This window comes from Aspergillus flavus, chromosome 2 (assembly GCF_009017415.1).
Source record: "Aspergillus flavus chromosome 2, complete sequence".
Lineage (NCBI taxonomy): Eukaryota > Fungi > Ascomycota > Eurotiomycetes > Eurotiales > Aspergillaceae > Aspergillus > Aspergillus flavus.
The window spans coordinates 1,286,226-1,305,566 of NC_092409.1; the positions used below are offsets into that span (position 1 = coordinate 1,286,226).

The 19,341-nt window shown below is 49.9% G+C and overlaps 4 protein-coding genes across 4 annotated transcripts; 1 reads left to right on the forward strand and 3 right to left on the reverse strand.

Moving 5' to 3' along the window:
* Positions 1-26: 26 nt before the first annotated feature.
* F9C07_9849 (putative alpha-1,2-mannosyltransferase) lies at positions 27-1,757 on the forward strand (the record flags this gene model as incomplete). Its single annotated transcript, XM_041289305.1, has 2 exons — positions 27-373; positions 440-1,757. 2 exons carry the CDS (start codon positions 27-29, stop codon positions 1,755-1,757), a joined length of 1,665 nt encoding a protein of 554 aa, XP_041142284.1.
* A 933-nt stretch (positions 1,758-2,690) lies between these two features.
* F9C07_9850 (putative C2H2 transcription factor Crz1) lies at positions 2,691-5,084 on the reverse strand (the record flags this gene model as incomplete). Its single annotated transcript, XM_041289337.1, has 2 exons — positions 2,691-3,688; positions 3,761-5,084. The coding sequence occupies 2 exons, from the start codon at positions 5,082-5,084 to the stop codon at positions 2,691-2,693; spliced, it is 2,322 nt and encodes a 773-aa protein (XP_041142285.1).
* A 1,958-nt stretch (positions 5,085-7,042) lies between these two features.
* F9C07_9851 (putative arabinogalactan endo-1,4-beta-galactosidase A) lies at positions 7,043-8,161 on the reverse strand (the record flags this gene model as incomplete). The annotated part of the gene is made up of 2 exons (XM_041289338.1): positions 7,043-7,768; positions 7,844-8,161. 2 exons carry the CDS (start codon positions 8,159-8,161, stop codon positions 7,043-7,045), a joined length of 1,044 nt encoding a protein of 347 aa, XP_041142286.1.
* Positions 8,162-10,077: 1,916 nt separating this feature from the next.
* On the reverse strand, positions 10,078-15,331 carry F9C07_1190338 (serine/threonine protein kinase). The gene is made up of 2 exons (XM_041289339.2): positions 13,196-15,331; positions 10,078-13,141 (listed from the first exon to the last, which is right to left on the reverse strand). Exons 1-2 carry the CDS (start codon positions 13,909-13,911, stop codon positions 10,207-10,209), a joined length of 3,651 nt encoding a protein of 1,216 aa, XP_041142287.1. The 5' UTR covers positions 13,912-15,331; the 3' UTR covers positions 10,078-10,206.
* Between the last annotated feature and the right edge of the window lie 4,010 nt (positions 15,332-19,341).

A 19,341-nucleotide genomic window follows, 5' to 3' on the forward strand; every position in this document is an offset into this window, starting at 1 on the left:
GTGATGTCCGTTGTCTTTTGTTAGCCATGATGCTGTTTCTACTGAAGACGGCGATCACCGTCCTCGCGCTCCTCGCAACCTGCATCCTGCTCCCCCGACTTCCCCTGGCGGTCCTCCGCTTTGTCCTTCGTGGTGTCGGATGGGTTATCCAAAAACGAACAAGGTCTCGTAGAGAGTACATTCTCTCACGAGTTAGGGCTGAAGATGAGGAGGCTTCATCTAAGCGAAGTAGATCGTCTTCTGGGGCTCATGGAGAGGATGAGGATTGGGAGAAGCTCGACTCGTCTAGTTCCGGTTCGGGTACACCTGGCAATAACAAGGCCCATGAGAGTGATGATTGGAATGGGATTATAGGGTTCTTTCATCCATTCTGGTATGGTTACTACCTCTCTAGATGGTATGCATACCGTTATGAGCGCAGCTGACATGGTCTTTCTAGCAACGCCGGAGGAGGAGGAGAACGTGTTCTTTGGGAAGCTGTGAGGGCAACGCAGAAGCGCTGGCCCAGAGCGATTTGCGCTATATATACAGGAGACCACGAAGTGAACAAAACTGCCATGCTGGAGAGAGTCCAGAATCGGTTCAACATTCAACTTCATGCCCCGACAGTGGTGTTACTATACCTTACTACCCGTAAATATGTTGTCAGCAGCATGTATCCTTACATGACTCTGCTGGGTCAGTCTTTGGGATCCCTGGTTGTCGCCTATGATGCATTCAATCTTCTGGTTCCAGACGTGTTCGTCGATACCATGGGCTATGCTTTCACACTGGCCTTCTGCAAGATGCTTTTCCCGTCCGTCCCAACAGGTGCTTATGTGCACTATCCTACGATATCCACGGACATGCTCCAGTCTTTAGATGACACCACCGGCGTGAAAGGAATTAACGCTGGTGCCGGAAAGGGACTGAAAGGACAGATCAAGCGAAAGTACTGGCTTGCTTTCGCCCGTCTCTACGGCTGGGTTGGTGGCAATGTGGACGTCGTGATGTGCAACTCCTCCTGGACATCTGCACATATTCGCACCATTTGGGGCCCATCTCGGCGGGAGCAAACTCACAAGGAGCCAACTGTTGTATTCCCACCCACGGCCGTTTCAGAGCTTCAATCGGCTATTACAGTAGATGCGGAGAGCGAGAAAACCAGGGAACCCATCATCCTGTACATTGCGCAGTTTCGGCCTGAAAAGAACCACCCATTGGTGTTGCGCTCATTCGCACGCTTCCTTCAGGAGCGCAGCAAGAATCCTACCTCAGCGTCGCAGCCACAGCCCAAATTAGTTCTCATTGGCTCTGTTCGTCATGCCAGTCCCGATGAAACCCACATCTACAATCTCCGGCTGCTAGCGCATGAACTCCGCATCCGCGATCACACCACTTTCCTATGTGACGCTAGCTGGCCCGCTATTCTCTCCCACCTCGGTACAGCATCGGTCGGCGTCAATGGAATGTGGAACGAGCACTTTGGCATCTGCGTTGTGGAATACCAAGCCGCTGGACTCATCAGCGTGGTACATGACTCTGGTGGCCCTCGCGAGGATATTGTCGTTGACCTGGGTGATGGTGCGACAGGCTTCCGTGCCTCAACGGAAGACGAGTTCGCCGCCGCGTTCGAGGCCGCGCTGGCTCTACCAGAGCAGGAAAAGGTGGCGATGCGCTTGCGTGCAAGAAAATCTGCCCTGCGCTTTACCGAGGAGGAGTTCTCCCTCAAATGGATCAACGAGATAGGGAAACTGGTCCAACTGCAGGGTCGGTGATTTGCAGAATTTTGTCGGTCTGTGATATCTAGGGGTATCATATGTTTTATATTGTTAGAATCTCCTAGATTCAGCGGATGAGTGTGTATGTGAGAGTTTGTTGTGGTCATTGCAGTTTTGTTGATTAGCAGTGCATCTCCTATATGTATACTCTCTCACTGGTTATACTCCCAGCTCTAACAACAGGGTATTGTCACAATATGAGATTTGAAGGCACCTGTATCTTGTTATTCTATTCCCTGATGTTAAATCTCTCATAAATTTCGACCTCACCTAGGGCAAACACTGCCCTAAATCCAACCAATGCAGTATACTCAAGGAACCGTATCTTTCAGTGTCAGCAAACAGATTTACGTGACCTAATATAGATGGTAATAAACTCCTAAGAGCAAAACAGAAATAGATTCCAAAACATCAACCACGGACACAATAGGTAATAGATTTGATCGTCCAAACAAGCATCCACTCGAGGATATCCCGCACACGAAACAGATGGAGTATTTCCATGGGTATGAAGACTCATCGTAAACACATAATAATGACAGCCCGCAACCCTTGCGGACTAGGGGAATCGAACCAGGAAGCAGGATATGGAAAAATAGACGAGACATGGAAAAGAAAAAGTGAAAGAAAAAGAAAACTGAAAGCGAGAGGAAGTATGCAAAATGCATCCGGAACTTCGGTATATCAACGAAAGTCAACCCGCCGCCATCTGGTTTCCACCCTGTATCTCAACGCCAAAAAGTAGGACCCTCTATGATTGACTAAAATCCTTGTTAAACGATTGGCACAATGCCAGCTCTTGAGAAAGAAAAAATAAAATAAAGGGGGTGTAGATGATGATAAATGGGGGAGTTGAATAGGAAAATAGGAAGGGAAGAAAAAGAGGAAAGAAGATCAGGGAAGGTCAGCTGGATAAATCGCCCCTCATGGTTAGGCATACCCCGAGTCCCCAGGGTTGACGTTCAGCATTTGATTCTGATTGTTCATCACATAAAGATTGTCCTGGGGACTTCCGTATCCACTCATGCCGGAGACACTACTGAGGTTTGACTCATCATCCTCGAAGCCAAACTCGCCGCCTGAGCTGGCATCAAAGCTACTACGACCTCCGATGTCACTGGGGTCTTCTGCTGCCGCAGTTATCTGATCCCACTGCAAGTTTTGCAGAGCTGGGTATTGTGCCAGCAGCGCGGCTGGGAGAACAAAACCGTTGGCATGCTGACCATCCATTCCGGGCACCATGAGCGGTTGCGGGACCGGCTGTAAGTGGCCCGCATGCTGCTGATTCTGTTGATCCATAAGTGTGCGCTCTCGCTCTTGAGATTCTTCGTCTAGGAGTGGTTTGATACAGATTCGGCCCGCCTCTGATCGGAAATGACGGCCCAAGGCATCTGCACGCGCAAATCGGCGACCGCATCCCCACTGCCCGCCCCGTGATAGATCACCACGGCAGACAAACTTCTTCTCGCCGGAATGTAGACCCTCATGCCTTTTACGATCGTGTTGACGAGCGAATGCCTTCCCGCAGACGGTGCAGACGAATGGTCTTTCGTCTGTATGAGTCCGCAAATGGGACCGGAGATTGTAGGCTCTGGTGAAGCGCTTGGGGCAAAGATGGCATTGGAAAGTAGCAGGGTGTTTCTGAACACGCTTGGAATCATTAGGGCTTGCTCCGGGCCGCTGAGGGTCCGCGAGACCCAAAATATAATTGCGGTTGTCAATAGATGATGTTGACAAACGACGCGACCGAGAGGGCGAAGGCTCCCGGGACGAGGGGTTACTGTGTGGCTGGCGGCCCGTCGAGTCAAACGGCGACAATGACCGTGGGGATGACGGGGCCAAAGGCTCCAGGCTACTTGATACTGACACGGGGGACCGTGAGCGAGAAGCCGGATGAGCGTACGGATCAGATTTGCTACGCATGCGGCCTGTATTATTATATTAGCATGTGACAAAAGAGCGCCAAGATCGAGGGCAAGGGCGCAGGGAATAACTCTTACGCGTAGACGGAGGTGGACTTAACGAATCCAGATCTGCCGCTGGCTTGGCTGGAGGAAAGATCGGGTTTTTAGCAGGCGGCGCGAACTCCACGTTAATGGATGGTGGCGCCATCTGCGACGCTTGACCAATGTCTCCAACCATGGCGGTTCCCTGAGGCATACTGATAACGCCTTCCGCGCCGTTGCCATAGATATCTGTGGGGGGACATGAGTATCGGTTCCCCGCAGGAGCGGAGATATACGGCATGTTAGGGATCAGGTCATTCCCTTGCTGGGGCATTAGTTGCGGAGAAATGTACGGACTGTGGATGGGACTGATGCCCTGTTGGTGCTGCTGCTGCTGCTGCTGCTCCGACAGTGTAAAGGATTCGATTCCGAGCGAGCTGTCGTAGAGTCCCGGGTCATTCTGAGGCGCCAAGAGCGGAGATGGGTTATTATCTACCCCGTCAAAGGACTCATGATGTGACATGTACGGAGAGGGCGCAGCAGATGAAACCTCAGACACCTCCGAGGGGGCACGCCGATGGCCCTGAAAGGCGGCGTTGCCCATCATGCTCTGCCAGTCCGGAGGCGCATTGCCTGTCATGTATGCAGCACTGGCCGGGTCCAACGACGTATGGCGGGAGTGCTGCGGGGTATAGTATGCCCCTGGGGTCGAATTCGGAGGAGACATAGGGCCTGGTGACGAATGATGAGGCTGCTGCTCCTGCGGAGACATTTGCGGAGAGGTTACGGAGTGTGGAGAGGGCATTTGGCCGATCAGATCGACCGGGTTGACCGCCTGGTTGACTTGTTGGGGATGTCCCTGCATCTGAGTGTCGAGCATCAGCGAGGAATCGTATTCGGAGGCGGTCGTGCTGTTGGGACTATGATTCGGGTACAGGGAGAAATCGAAATCGGTCGGGTTTGAGTTCAACAGGGTGGAGAAGTTTTCCTCATGCGGCTGCTGATGTTGCTGAAGCTGAGGTTGCATCGAAAGGCCCGATGAGTGGTCGAGCTGGTTGACCAGCCCTGGATCGAAGGACTGCAGTTGGAGGCTGTGAGAGAAGGCTTGATCGGGCGGGGCCAGTGTTTGCGCGCTGGTCGGGGAGAGGTAGCCGCCGGCGGTATAGCTGTAGGAGTCGGCACCAGGTGAATTCGAATTCGGATTGGCATTAAACGATGCTGAATTCTGGAAAGATGAAACGGTGAAGGAAGGATCTAGAGTCAAGCCCGGCGAAGCGTTGTTGTATTGGTGCTGCGGATGGGCTGAGGGGCTCACACTGCGGTTTTTAACGTCCGCAGTGGATTGCCCTGCATCCCGGAGCGTGTCCTGGGAAGCCATCGCGAATCGATGTATCCCAGAATAGATACCACGCGAAGCAAGGCTGAGGGCGCAAAAGACAGCGGTGGCAGCAATGGAATGATCGATCGATCAATCAAAGCGGGGGGGATTCGCGTCGACGACGGGCGGAAGAGAGGGGCGGTGATGGTAAGATGAAAGTAATTGTTGGGAGCGATACGGCAGATGAGTGGCCAATTTCAGGCACACATGGGGAAAACGAGACGATTTAGTATATAAGAAGTGCCGAAACGCTGACAGGAGGATTGGACAACTAAGGAGCGATAGGGGGCAGTCGATCGACTGTGAGAGTGCACCTTGCGAATCAGCCTCGTGGGTTCAGTCAAGTTTGGTCTGGGGGAATGTTTCACATTCTCTCTCTCTCCATAAGGTAGTAGTATGTATGTAAGAGAAAAAGGTACCCTGCAATGAAATGGGGGCCGTCAATTCCCCGCTACTAGTAGTTTGTCAAAGAGCCTCCCCGTAGTGTTAAAGAGATGTCAACCCAACTGATGTTGTTGTAGAATAGCGGGTGGTAGTAGCCGTGGTGGAAACATGAGACAAGCGATGATTTAAGAAGATCGAAGATCCCTTTCATAAAGTTGTTTTTCTCCCTTTCCAGATACTTTCCCTTTCTGGGTCCAGCAGCCATGCCCGCCTTACTGCCTGAACCCTGCACGTGAGGTTGGATCCCAGGTATGTTTGAAAATTATTCCCTCACTCAGATCTCTTCTCTGATGATATCTAATAATAGTCTTCAAACCTTCATCGTCACTGCCTACCCAGTTTCTTACTATATTTGGGGTATCTCTCTGGTTTGAAGGCAAACATTTCTAGAATACGAAACAAACACTCAAGGCAGATACTTAGTACACAGCATTAGCCCCGGCCGAGTTGACGATCCACCCCAAACCAAGAACTGTGGGCTCTGAGTTGGCGGTATGTATGTACCTCCTCATACATACATAGATCCATGCTCTGACAGGAGATAGATGACTCTGGTCTTTTATGTGTTGCTCACGCCGAAAAACAATTAGGTAGCCATGATACTGACATATTGAGGTGTTGTTAGGCAGGTAAGATCGGTATCGTACCATCGTATCTCTACGGTACGGATCTGTCACAAACAAGCACTCGAAGCGAAGACGTGCAGCACAATCTACCGCGTCCCATTCGTCCCGGATCTTAGCATATGACGGTGCCTGACGACAACATGGCCAGTGTCATTAGTACGGTATGTATGGTATGGACAATACAGTCAATCCAGAGCCCTAACAGTTCACATCTCTAACAGGAGCATATTGATGCTCTACTGAATAAAAGCAAATGACAAGAAACACAGGTACATAGTACAAACAAAGAGAAAATAAGAAATCATAAATCATTGTGCGCGAAATAAACGACCAGATCCATTTAACCAACTCGTCTATTAAGCGGTGGATCCCAACCCAAGTACTTATCAGTTACTCTATCTCGTTCCAAGATGGACACTCCCCACAATTTCATAACTAGAGTTATGCCTAACTAGCAATGGACGTCAATGATTGGAGCTGACCACCTATTCAGAGCGACGATCACTGCGATTTCCGGGATAGAAAGTCAGCCTGACGGTCTCCCTTTTCTTTCGCTTCTTCATTTTCCTTTGAGCCTCCCGAATAACATGGCCTGACTGGGTTTTTCTCACCCTGGAAGTGGAACTCAACCACAATCCGTCGTCTTGCACAGCCACTGTTGGTGCTACCAGCTTTCCCCCCTCATAGGTAGGGACTGTTTTCTTTTTCTTTTGGTTTTCTCTTGCTCGGGTAATTTGAATTGAACCATTATTGAGTTTAAAATTCTCCCCATCTCCAAGTAGTGACTGTTCTATATTTATACGACATGTAGAATTGATATATGTACATAGAAGCACGGACAGCAATCCAAATTAAGTTTCGACACAGGTAGGAAAAACAAAAGGTAAATCAGACCTGTCCAAACGCCTTAACACTGCTCCGCACCTGATTAGTATTATAATCCACCAACAAATTATCCTCACAGCTCGACCCCAACCCAGCATTCTTCGTCCAAGCCGGCTCCCAGTAAAAGAACCCCGAGGCCTTGGTAGCCGTAAGAGTATCCGCCAACCGCTGCAGGAAAGTAACCTGCCCGTCCACCGAGAAAGGAATATCCTTCAGATCCGCCGGAAAAGCAAACTCAGGACTCGAGCACTTGACCGGCCAATTCGTCTCGACCACCGCAACCTCCTTACCATACGTCGTCTGGATATTAGTGAGACTAGTCTTCAGCGAAGCAAGCGTAGCCTTCTCATTGTAGAAGGGGTAGTAGGAGACGCCGATCATGTCGAAGTCGTCGGACGTGAGGAGACCCGTGCCCAGGGCCGTGTCGTAGAAGTATTTCTGCTGGTCCCAGTCCCAGCCGTTGTCGAGGTGGATGAGGATCTTGGGCTTGGTGGCGAGCTTGGAGTCCTTTACGCCCCAGGCGCCGGAGTGCAGGAGTCGCGCGATGTTCTCGTAGTTGGGGGTCTTGCCGAGCGGCCAGAGGAGGCCGGAGGTGATTTCGTTGCCGATGGAGACGATTTCGACGTTGATCTTTTCCTCCGCGAAGGTGTTGCAGACGCTCAATGTGTATTGGTAGATCTGATCGGCTAGCGTGTTGATGTCGTCTGTGGACCAGCCGTCCGGGGTGGTCTAGGTTTTTGTTAATCTACCGCCGTGGACTATAGTAATATCGATATGATAGTAGTAGAGGAAGAAGGGATATACCTGATGTTTAGGATCCGCCCAATCATCACTGTAATGGAGATCCAGGTAGATACTGGCGCCTGTCGCCGCAACCCGCTTGGCCAGGTTGACATTGTAGGTCAGGTCATAGTCGCCGTTTTTCACCCACACGCGCTGCCGGATAGAGTTGACTCCATTATCAGTCAAGATGGCTTCCAGGGCCTGGGTCTCTCCGGCCAAATTCTTGTAGGCAACGCCGGCCTTTTCTTCAATGAAGACAGACGAGATATCCGCACCCTTGTAGGTGAGGGCGGCGTTAGCCAGAAGGGGAAGCGTCGCAAGAAGGTAGGAGAAGAGCATTTTGACCGCTACTCAGTCAAATCAAGTGACTTCTAAGCGAAAGAGAAGAAAACGAAGACCCCGTCGGCTACTTGGAGGAAAAAAAGAAGTCAAACAGGGTAGCATCAAAGGATATATATAGCTGGACGGTCTGCTCGCATTATAAGCGTTCATGACGAACACGGAGGAACTGCTCCATAAAGGGCCGTTATTCCCCTCATAGGCCTGAACTTGCAATTAATCAACATAGAACAATAACGGGATCCGGTTCTTCCTTTGACACGGAACAATTGTCCACAGGATGTATATCATTGGTGGATGGACTATGCCCGGTGTTCCGTCTGCGACTGTTTATTAGGGCTCCACTATGGTAGACCCTGACTGAAACTGTATACTATGTATCTCATGCTCTAATTCGACGTTTCCACTACACCCACCTATAACATTCATCTAGGCGGAAAACTGCCAAGTTTTCAATGACGAATTCTCATTCTGCACTTCACTAGCCTACCCACCACGCCCAGGAAACTGTACAAGAAATGGTAAACCGAAAGAAAATACAAGGTCGGCTCGGCTCGGATGGCTGTTTCACAATCCGTCGGTGATCTACAGTCGACCTTAACGCTATCCGACCACCGAGAGGAATGAACCGTAGCTCAAGTAAAACAATAGTTCGTCACTACTAGGGGATGCTCGCCCCGCGTATACGGAGTATTTCGTACCCTTAGCCTATTTCAGTTGACGAGAACCTTGTTACGGAGTTGATCCCACAGAGAATGTATGGAAAGCCAAGATAAGCTCAGGGTTCGATTTAGGTCCAGTGGTGCCCACAGCACTTTATGCATTACCCCTGTTGGATAGGGGGACAACAGGTCGGCTTTGAGAACATATTGTCAGTTAGCTGGGGACCCCTACGTACTTAGTATCATTTGGTGTACCATGCTCCTGGGACCTGTCTTAAAGGATACGACATATAGACTCCACTCGACTGGTTCTTGGGTTGGAATGTTGTATGCTGTGGCCCAAAGTATCATGGCATTCGTGGCAAGTAGAGTCATACTCTGTACTCCGTATATGAGGATTAATCTAATCCCCATGTCAGTTAGTAGAACTTACGTAGAATAATAAGCGGAAGGAGGCATAGAATCCCCTACCAACAATCGAGGTTAACGTGGTCATACTACAAGAGGTGCTGCTGCTGGTTAATCTAGTCGTACACAGTGCTAGGAAGAAATCGTGCGCCATAGGGGATGTAACAGTCCCACCTACGTTTCGTCAAGTCAAAATCTGAAGATACGATGCCACCGAAACCAGTGAGTCTTTGTATTCGTCTCATAATCTCAGATATAGTTGTAAATGCAACTTCTTAGGGGCTTCTAGAGGCCCCGTTTGCTAGTCATCACCATCATTCAACTCACACAAATAGGAAAGACATGGTCATGAGTCTTGCGGGTTCTCTAATGGAACCGACCGCTCTGTGTATCCTTATCCCACACTGTATCCTCCTCATGCCGGCATTACATACAAAGAAAAATCACTGATGCCCCGAGCCCTGATGCACCAAACCGAACAGAAGTATATATAGACGCAAAAGGCGCAGATGGAAATTGCATCGAAGGAGAAAAAGCGAATGCCTAGCGTCTTTCGTAGGCTTCCCGACAAAGCGGCAATAGGGGAAACATAGAGGAACCAAGGGCAAGGTGACAGAAAGCCAAATATAGACGTGCCATCAATGCAAATATATGTACAAGCAATGGATCAGTGTCTCGCACATCCCGAAGTAAGAAAGGCCTTCCCCAGTTTACCATATAGGCTAGGGAAGGCAAACACAAATAAGAAGGTAAACCCAACAATAAAATGTATACATGCGAAACCGAGCCCCAGAAGAATGGAATGGCAAGCTGTTATAAGAAAGAAAAAAGGAAACGGAAAAAGAGAACATATAACCATACGAGGCGACACAAATAATGACATGGTGAAGCGAGTAAGATCCAAAGGAACTTTTCTTCGGCTGCGAGCCGACCATCAACGAAATGGTTTTAATCATGGACGCTGGCATCTATAGGTCAGGACTTGGGCAGGGTGCAACCACGTAGAATTGGTTTTTGGGGGGTTGCCTTCTTTTTACCAAAGACAATGCCCTCGTCCTCAGAGTCGTCCTCCGACTCATTTTCATCGTCGCAGTAATACCGAGACTCATCATCATCCGCGGATCGTGCCAGGTTTGTCTGCGGTGCTTTAACGGTTTCACCCGTCCGAAGGATCGATGGAACTTGAATTGCTGGAACGCCATCTTTCCCTGACGTATCACCTCCACTAGAAAGCGATGACACCCCGGAGGCGACGGATGGTATACTCGGATGAGAAGCGCTCTGAGACATTCCACTGGTGTAGTCCTCGAGTGAGGACGAGGCAGCAGACGGAGGCGATGTAGTCAGGCCCCCAGGCGGAGAGTCGGAAAAGATATTTTCACCGAGCGAGTCCGTAGCTCGGGCCTGCACCTCGGATCGTAGGTTGATGCAATCCTTCGTAGATGGCTCGCTTCCCCTACGATAACATGACTTGAGCCCATTGGTGGGAGGTTCAATGTCACTCCGTCGCTTACGTAGTAAGGCTTCCTTGGTGAGATGAAAAGGCTCGGTGGAAGACTTGCCCGGCAGTTGATGGGAGCGGTTGCGGCGGTGACCTGAAGGTATCGTGTTCGATCCTTCAACCCGTAACAAGGATACGTCCTCCTCTGGCAGCAGATTCGAATGTTGGCCAATCGCAGATGCGACGCTCAACGCCAAGGTGGGCTCGCAGTGACGGTCCCCATCCAAGGACGCAGTCTCGGAGACCGACTTATCTGAGCGCCGCTCTCCCGACTGGAGTCCTCTGGCCAGTCGAAGGCTTGCACCGCCAAATAGGCCGCCGACATTTGTAGTCCCTGCGGTCTCCATACGAGCGGGGGTGACGGTTCTTTGGGGTGCCGGGGTGGAATTGTTATTCGTTGCCTTGATTGTTTTTGCAGATTCGGCTGTCGACAACGTAGATACGGCACGCTCTGGTGGCTCAGGCCGTGGGGTCCGGTCAAGCGATATGGGTGAATTCACCAGGGCTCCCTCGAAATAACAAGTTTGCTCATCCCGACCCACCGGGCTTGCGGTGACACTCTGTGAGAGGGGATGCTCACCATCCTTGCTTAGGCGGGGTGGCCGCAGAAAGTCTTCATCCCTGAGACTAGCACGACGACTGTCCCAAAGGTACTTTCCAATACTGTTGGTACTTGAAGTGGAGGAAGACTCGACTGAGGGAGCCGCACTAGAAGTACGCTTGCGAGTATCTTTATCCTTCGACCTCCCGGTAAGGTAGTTGGACCACTTGGCAACATTGGATCGCACACGTTGTATAAACGGTACTTTGCTCACGGCCGTTGTAACCTCCTCATTAGACACTTCAATCCTTTTACCTTTACTCAGATACCCTGGATCAGTCTCCTCGACCCACGCTCTGGGATTGGGTAGACCGTCCAAGACCCAAGGATGATGCTTGATCTCTTTCACAGTGATTCTCTTCACCGGATCCTTCGTGAGGAGGCGTTTCAACAAGTCAAATAACTCATCGTCGATCTCCTCATACCCGAGCTCATCTTCCATTCGCTTAGCGCTATTATCAGAACGAGGCCATTGACCGACAGTGTCAGGGTCATCCTCAACAGGTTTCAGGCGTTTGCGTGGGATGAAGACTTCCTTCTTCACAATCGTTTGGAACATACTGTATTCATCATCGGAGACAAATGGCAAGCGCCCAAAGATCATACCATAAAGAGTTACGCCAAGGGACCAAACATCGATAGCACCGGTAATCCGCGGGGCGGACCCAAGGGCGTCGACGAACTCTTCGCCTGTATAACACAGCTCAGGAGCGTAGAAAGCAGGCGTTCCAACCGTTTTAGAAAGTTCCCGAGCGTCATCCAGCTCAGTCGCGTCGGTCTCTCCAACTTGCTCTTCGTCCTCATCCCTCATGGGCCGCCCTAGGTAAGATACACCGAAGTCCGATATTTTAACACGGTGGTTGCTGGTGAGCAGGAGATTTGCAGGCTTAATATCACGGTGAATGATACCCTGGTAGTGGAGATACTCGAGACCAAGCAAGGAGTCTCGGAAAGCGTTGCGTGCTTCGTCGAGTGTCAAACAGGGAACGTAAGACATATCATCGTCGTCGGGCGTCCATTCAGGTTCCGAAGGTGCGTATCCAAAGCTACTCGACGCTGTGCTAAACCGTCTTTCGAAGGAATAATCCACATAAGACCCATACATACTGCCCTCCACTGCAGCTAAGGCCGCATCATGGGAGGAATGGCTGGGAGAGGACTGAATGTCTTCATGGCTGGTCTTCGAACAGCTCGGCGTACGAGTGACCGTCAATTCGGGACCTAATTCATCATCCGACTCCGCTCCGTGCTCTAAACTCCAGGCCGGAATAGGGCCTTCCTGAGCGTGTTCGGCCTGAATTTGACGTCGCTCACGGGCCCTTTCGCGTTGGCGGCGGAGATGCTGGGCAGTCCGGACATACTGCTGACATTCTTCCATGAACGAGGGGGAATCCGGAATGCCTGCTTTTTCGCGCTCCAGTCGACGTTTATCCACATGGACGATTTCACGCAGGCCTCGTCGCCGCCAGATGATTTCACCGTTCTCAACATATTCAAGGACGATATATACCTTCTGGCGATTGGGGTCATCGATGACCTCTAGGAGGCTAACCACGTTTGGGTGCCGCGCCTTCTTCAGGATCGCAACTTCCTTCTTCACCTTGTCCTCGGGATTCCCAAGCTTCCCCAGGCGGCGTCTTTTCGAATACCGCTGGACAATCTTAATGGCGACCTTCTGGCGAGTGCCCACGTGTCTCCCTAGTTTCACTTTCCCATGCTCGCCGCGTCCGAGCTCTTCCAGAATCTCATATTGATTAATAACTTTGTTTCCAGTCACAGTATCTCTGTCCACTTCAGCTGTATGTGTTCTGTGGATACCTGTAAGCGACGACACATAAAGAAGGCACCTAAATGAAACTTACTCTTTCGGTGGCTGCAGATGGGTCGGATGGAGGGACGGGCTGCTGATGCGGCCTTCATCATCTGATACGAGTGAAGAGGTTGAACGAAGAGGGCTACGGACAGAAAATAGCCCCGGACTGGACACTGGGGTATTGCCTGCTGTACGAGAGGCACGCGATGGGGCAAATCGTCCAAGAACCTCGGTTTGTGATGGGTAGGAGTTCCGCGAACGGAGAGACGGATGCTGATAAGTAGGATGGACCTGAGACTGGAGGACAGCGTAGGATTGATCGGGATAGACTGGGTATTCGGGAGCTTGAGTATCCGACTGCCCCAGGTGGGAACTCCTCCGAGGAAGGGGAATCCGTCCGATCGCGCCGAGTTCCGATCGAGCATCTACAACACTATCCTCGTTCAATGCTTGAAGTGAACTCGAAGAGGTTCGGGTGGAGGGTGATCGCGAGGTACTGGAGGAATGATAGAGATGCGAGAACGGATGACGAAGAGCGGTTTGGCCGTCCGCTAGATCGTTCTGGAGGGGCAGTTTGGCGGTTGGTGGCCTGGTCACGGACGGTTTCACCTCGACCTCTGTTGACGATTGCGACGAATCCGAGCCCTCACGGGGCTTATCCCGGGCTTGTCTGCGGGCGCTGTCCGATATATGGCCATTTCGGGCAAGGTGATTAATGGGTTCCTCCAGACCGGATACTGAAGGGGGCCGATCAGTCATTTTCATGTCTTCAAATATTCGAACCAACTCTGTTCTAGTTGCAACAGAGCATCCTTTTCTTTGTGGCCCCCTCACTACTCCCTGTTTTTGACACTCTTATTCCTCCCTTGCGTTTCTTCCCTTAATTTGGAATTTCTTTTATAGCTATTACCTTTTCTCGACAGAACCGCTCGATTTAGGGCGAGCCGATGGGAAGCTCTGATACTGCGCACGAATGGGACTGCATTACTCTCGGAATTTGACTGGAACGAAAGTAATGACAGCCAAGCAAGTCGACTGACGAGACAACCGTGTGCCGGACAGCGGTGGGATTGGCGGCGAGTACAAAAATATCCGGGCGATAGACCTGCTACAGCACCAGCATGCAGTCGACGTTTCGGCTACTCTGCGCGGCAACGACGAGTCCGGATCGGCGTGGAGTACCGGAGGGGAGGGGCCCGAAGGAAAGAAGTGACCAAGTATAGAAACTCGAGGCGGCCGGTGGGTGACTTTTCTAGAATAATGGCGACCAATGGAGGAGAAATGAAGGATATTAAGGAAAAGATTCTTATAGATAAGGATAAATTATAAAGTGAACAACGAGAAACGGGGGAGAAGGAAAAATTGAAAAAGGAAGAGTCGTACGGAATTTAGTGGGGGAAGGGAGAAGAAGGGGGAGGGAAGAAAAAAAAAAAAGGAAGAAGGGAGGGAGGGAAAATGGTTGTTCACGATGGTGGAGTGCAGAGGGTGACGATGGCGGAGAGGGAACGATGTGGTTGAGGTGGTGATTAAGCTAGAGTAGAGAGGGTTGTTTCTTGTCAGGTGGGAAAAAGGAGGGGGGCCCATCAAGAATAAGAGGAATGCATGTTACTATGTATGTATGTTCGTATGTCTGTACCGATGTACTGTACAATTAAGGTATGGCTGCCACAGTCAGTGGTCTTGTCACCGTTTAGTACGATCTGGTTTCTATGGGATGCAAGATACTCTCTCTCACAGGAATATAGTTTCGCAATCCCTTTTTCTTTTTTTAATTCTTAAAATTTCTCTGGGTGGGGAACTTAATCTACTAGTAAGGGGAAGTTGTACAGTAAGTCGGCTATCGATAAAGATAGGCTCCGCGGAAATTTCGATGAGAACACCAGAATCTACTGGCTGTTCGGTTGGTGGCAGGTATTGGGTCTGACTGGCTTGTATTGTAAAGTATCGGTGCCGAGAAATCTGAACCTTTTTGGCTGGCTATGGATTTGATCCTTGGCACTTGGTTGGGACACTCAAAAGTCATTCCATCCTATTCATGGCACCACCCTAGCGTTTATCTTTGATGCTATCATAACTTTGATCTTCTTCCCTTAGACTTGATGGATACTTTTTTGCTGGCTCGTAGAAAGACAATATATAAATTATTCAACTATTTTTACGGAGTGTTTCATTATTGTTTTAATTTAAAAAAAGAATATAAGGAAAAAGATTTAAAGGAAAAACATGTAACCCAGAATGCGAATTTTTCCAGTGGCGGATTTCTCACGACGCCAAGCACTCAGTCGGAACCCCAGCGTCATTACGTATGGCACTTTTTTCCGTACATCGTCAACGACTCATGGCTCCATCTGCTACATCATCTACTTTCCATGACAATAGCACGTCGTATCCCGGTACCAGGGGACTGTCTTCCATCACGAATGCAACATGAATTATTGTCTCTATCAATCTCTTTGCCTCTCTGATACTCTCCATGTCTCGTATGCTTCAACCAGTCCATCTACCTTGCTACGGAGTAGTAAGTTGACCTGTTCACTGGCTTTCGAATTGGTCCGAAAGGCAAGAAAAACAATTTTGAAAAATAAAAATAAAAATGAAGATACAAAAGGCCACCACTTTGGAAGGGGGAAGAAACCTACTTCGTGGTGGCACCTGTCAATCGACGCCTAACAGTCCCTTCTGGATCGTTGATCTTGGGTGTTCCGTGGGTCCAAATGCCTCTGATCAACTCTCTTTTCCGCTTATTTGTCCCGCCCCATCAGTCTCGGCCATTCTAGCCAACCTCTATACTGTCGGTGTCTTTTCTAGCATCTTCCAATGTCGCTCGAAAAGCCATTCCATCCATTTCCCAGAAGGATCCAACGGTCTCTAATGATGTAGATCAATTCGAATTCATACATCATCCAAGACCTGCAATATAATTTAGCTGCCGGCTAAAGACTGACCAATCGAGGAGCGGCCACGACTTTAGCTTCGCGCGGTGAGCTTGGACCGGAGGTCTGTGTTCTCGACAGTACCTTAATGGGTTAACTACCACACGAGCATGAAACGAACGCCACGACAGGCCCTTCAAAGGGGAGGCTTTTCCAACACCTCACGCCTGATATCTGAGTAGGTAGTACCCTCAGACCGACACTTATCTACACAACCCTGGGTCCGCACATCGTATGGTGCTGTGGCTGCACCTCGTTTCCAAGGTCCCAGACTACTTCCATACCTGGAGGGCCAGCGGCGCGGGGAATTTAGTGCATCTACCAGAAGCCGAATCTGGTAATGTCGGACTAGAGTTTACTTGGTTTAGTCCGACTAAGTTTCCTCCTTCTCCAGGCCATTGGAAATCCATCGAAACTTACAATGAAATGAAAAGAGAGCTAGCTACCCATGATCTGCATGATGTGTGTCGCAGTCTGACCCATCCCACGCGGCGCAGCTAAATTAGAGCGACCTTTCCCCCTCTCCAGCCACGACCGAATGATGACAAGGGGGGCCTTATTCATTTCTGTTTTAGGCAGTTGAGGGGGGTTTCGGTCCACGAAAGATAGGTGTCAAGTTGATTCATGAAGAGCTGATATAATCCGCAGCGCAGCCTATTGATCGCATTTCCTTTTTCCTATTCGTGAAACCCTAAATCTGATCGGAAGGGAAAGCCAGCCGGGCGGGAGTGAAAGAAAAAGAGTATGGGAAGACATGGATCCACGACGGATAGGTGTCAAGATGCATGGGGAGACCTTCCTGACATGGAAGGACATCTTTGGCCTTCCCTTATGCACGTCAATATTCATAGGTGTCCATTCAGATCCATGGGGAGGTTCCAGGGTTGTTCCTCTCCTATCATACGTACCCTTACGTCATTGAGGCCTAATCGACGACTGCGTCCGACTCTCTCATTAGGTCTCAAAATGGACGAACAATGTGATTGTCTCTGGGCTTGAAAGTCCTGTATCATATCATACCGGATTATACCACTGGGCCTGTTAAAAAGACCTTCACTTTTTCTAAAGAGGAGACGGTCGCATTCAAAGGAGAGAAGATGTCCCGTTTACCCGGAACCTCGGGGTGTCAGGATAATTTTCCTTACTCCACCTTTTACCTGACCCTAGGTACCTAACGAACTAGGGAGAAAGTTAAGTTATAGCTCGTAGACTACGCCAGCAACGGGACACTCCGTCCCTCGAGGCCAAGCTATCCGATCGCCAGAGGTCATGATTGGAGAAAAAGTGGGTTGAGTGGGCGCGCACAGGGCAACTAATCATCCAGGTTACGAGTTTCATCTTTTGCAATGACAGTTGGAACGGAGACCGAGTTCGGCTGGGCTGACATTTATTTCTCGCAATATGCCTTACGGTCTCACTGCCGAATCGAGCCACTTGCATACCAACCGTGTGAAAGAGGGAGCGATCTGATTGGTGTTGAGGCCTCCGACCAAGCTTTATAGCGCATGTCTGCTTTTCACCAAAGAATGCAAATGAACCCGACCTCGTGAAATCTCAATACACGGGAACTGAATTCATCCTCATAGGTCGAATGGCCTGCACATGCCCAGACGTTGTACAATTGTCTCCCATCAATGGTTAATTATATCCCCAATCAATGCTCCCCACCTTGGCGAGTCATATCATGTTTACCCCTGCATTCTATCGAACCGGTTCCGCGACGGTTCTCTCAACCAGGCCCAATCACCGATACATTGGATACGAGTGTCGCCCCTCCCTCGTATCTGTTACCTAGTCGTTTTCTATCTGATAGGCCCACCGATGCACAATCAGGAGCCTATAGCCGTGTTATAGTGGGCTTCATTTGGTCCATGCGTTCTTAGGAAGATGATCAATATGACATGCACAGTCCTCCACCTATGTCCGATGTTTGATGGATATGCTACCTTCTCGGCGACCACGGATCGCCCCTCCCAAGGCCTTCTGGTAAGCCCTAAGATATCCCCGTATTTGTCAATGGTTCACATCGCCGATAGGTTTGACCACCGTCGCTTTAGCAACCTTCCTGGTCAAGGAACGAGGGTCCCCGTCTGGACTTCAACAGATTGTTGCGACTCACTAGTCCCGTTCAGCCACCTTGGCGGTTTAGGGCTAACACATACCCTTCTGTTTTCAACCAGAAGCGCCGTGTCCTCGACCATCGACGTTGATTGATAACGTAGCTTACAGGTTACTTTGCGACAACTAAAGCAGACTAGTATAGGCACCTGTCCACGGCATAAAACAAGACGTAAAGCTTAGGGATTCACCGGCGAGCCATGCGTCACCCCCTCTACGATGGTGGAGTGCCTAGGATTCATGCCGGTATCCTCAAGAGAGTTCTACATGTTTGCGACTCAGATCCGGAGGCGAACGTCGAGATCACGAATGAAATGTTTTCCTCTGTTGGCGGGGGGATCATACCCCTTTCGGACGGCGACATAAAAGCGCACTGGCCTCATTATTAAACATCGATGACCATTCATAATGCTTTACCTCGCCAAGCCAGCACCGAAATACTGACGAATGGGAACAGACTGGAAGTGCGCCATCTAATCATCTTGATCCTGGTACGGGTGTCGGTGGGGTAGGATCCACGAGGCTTTACACTGCACAGCATTGGGCGGCTGTGGCGTAGCACTATACGCAGTCAACTGAACAAGGTGATATCTCTAACTGGTTAGGAAGGAGAAGGTGGTGTGGTTTGGGAATGAATCGTAACTTTGACGACTGGAGTTTGAATTGATTGTACACAATATTAACAGTCGACATAAGGTTATCGTTGCATGTGAATGCCAGTAACCAAGATAATCCTATCAATCTTACAAAAGAGAAATAAAAATGAAGATAAACCAAACGAGTAACAACAAAGCAATACAACTAGTAACTGAAAGGTACTTTGCCTGCGGTGTGAACTGTGCAATTTAGTATATGAATGTCCATCCACCGAGGACATACTATCCCTGACTTGTCCCATGACACATACGAGAACGGGATGATATGTGCGCCTCTCAGCCTCTCAGACTCCTGAAGAGAACTACTCTTGAATTATGCACTGAGTTTGCCATAGCGTTCTCAGTGTGTAGGTATATGCCGCTCGAAGGTTGCTATCAGTGTGCTCATTAATAAACCCCCGTATCTTGCACTGCTCGCTTTGGCGTCGCTTGACATGGCAGCAAGTATACAAGTTATTGCGAATTTAAACCAGTTAGGTTTCTTGACC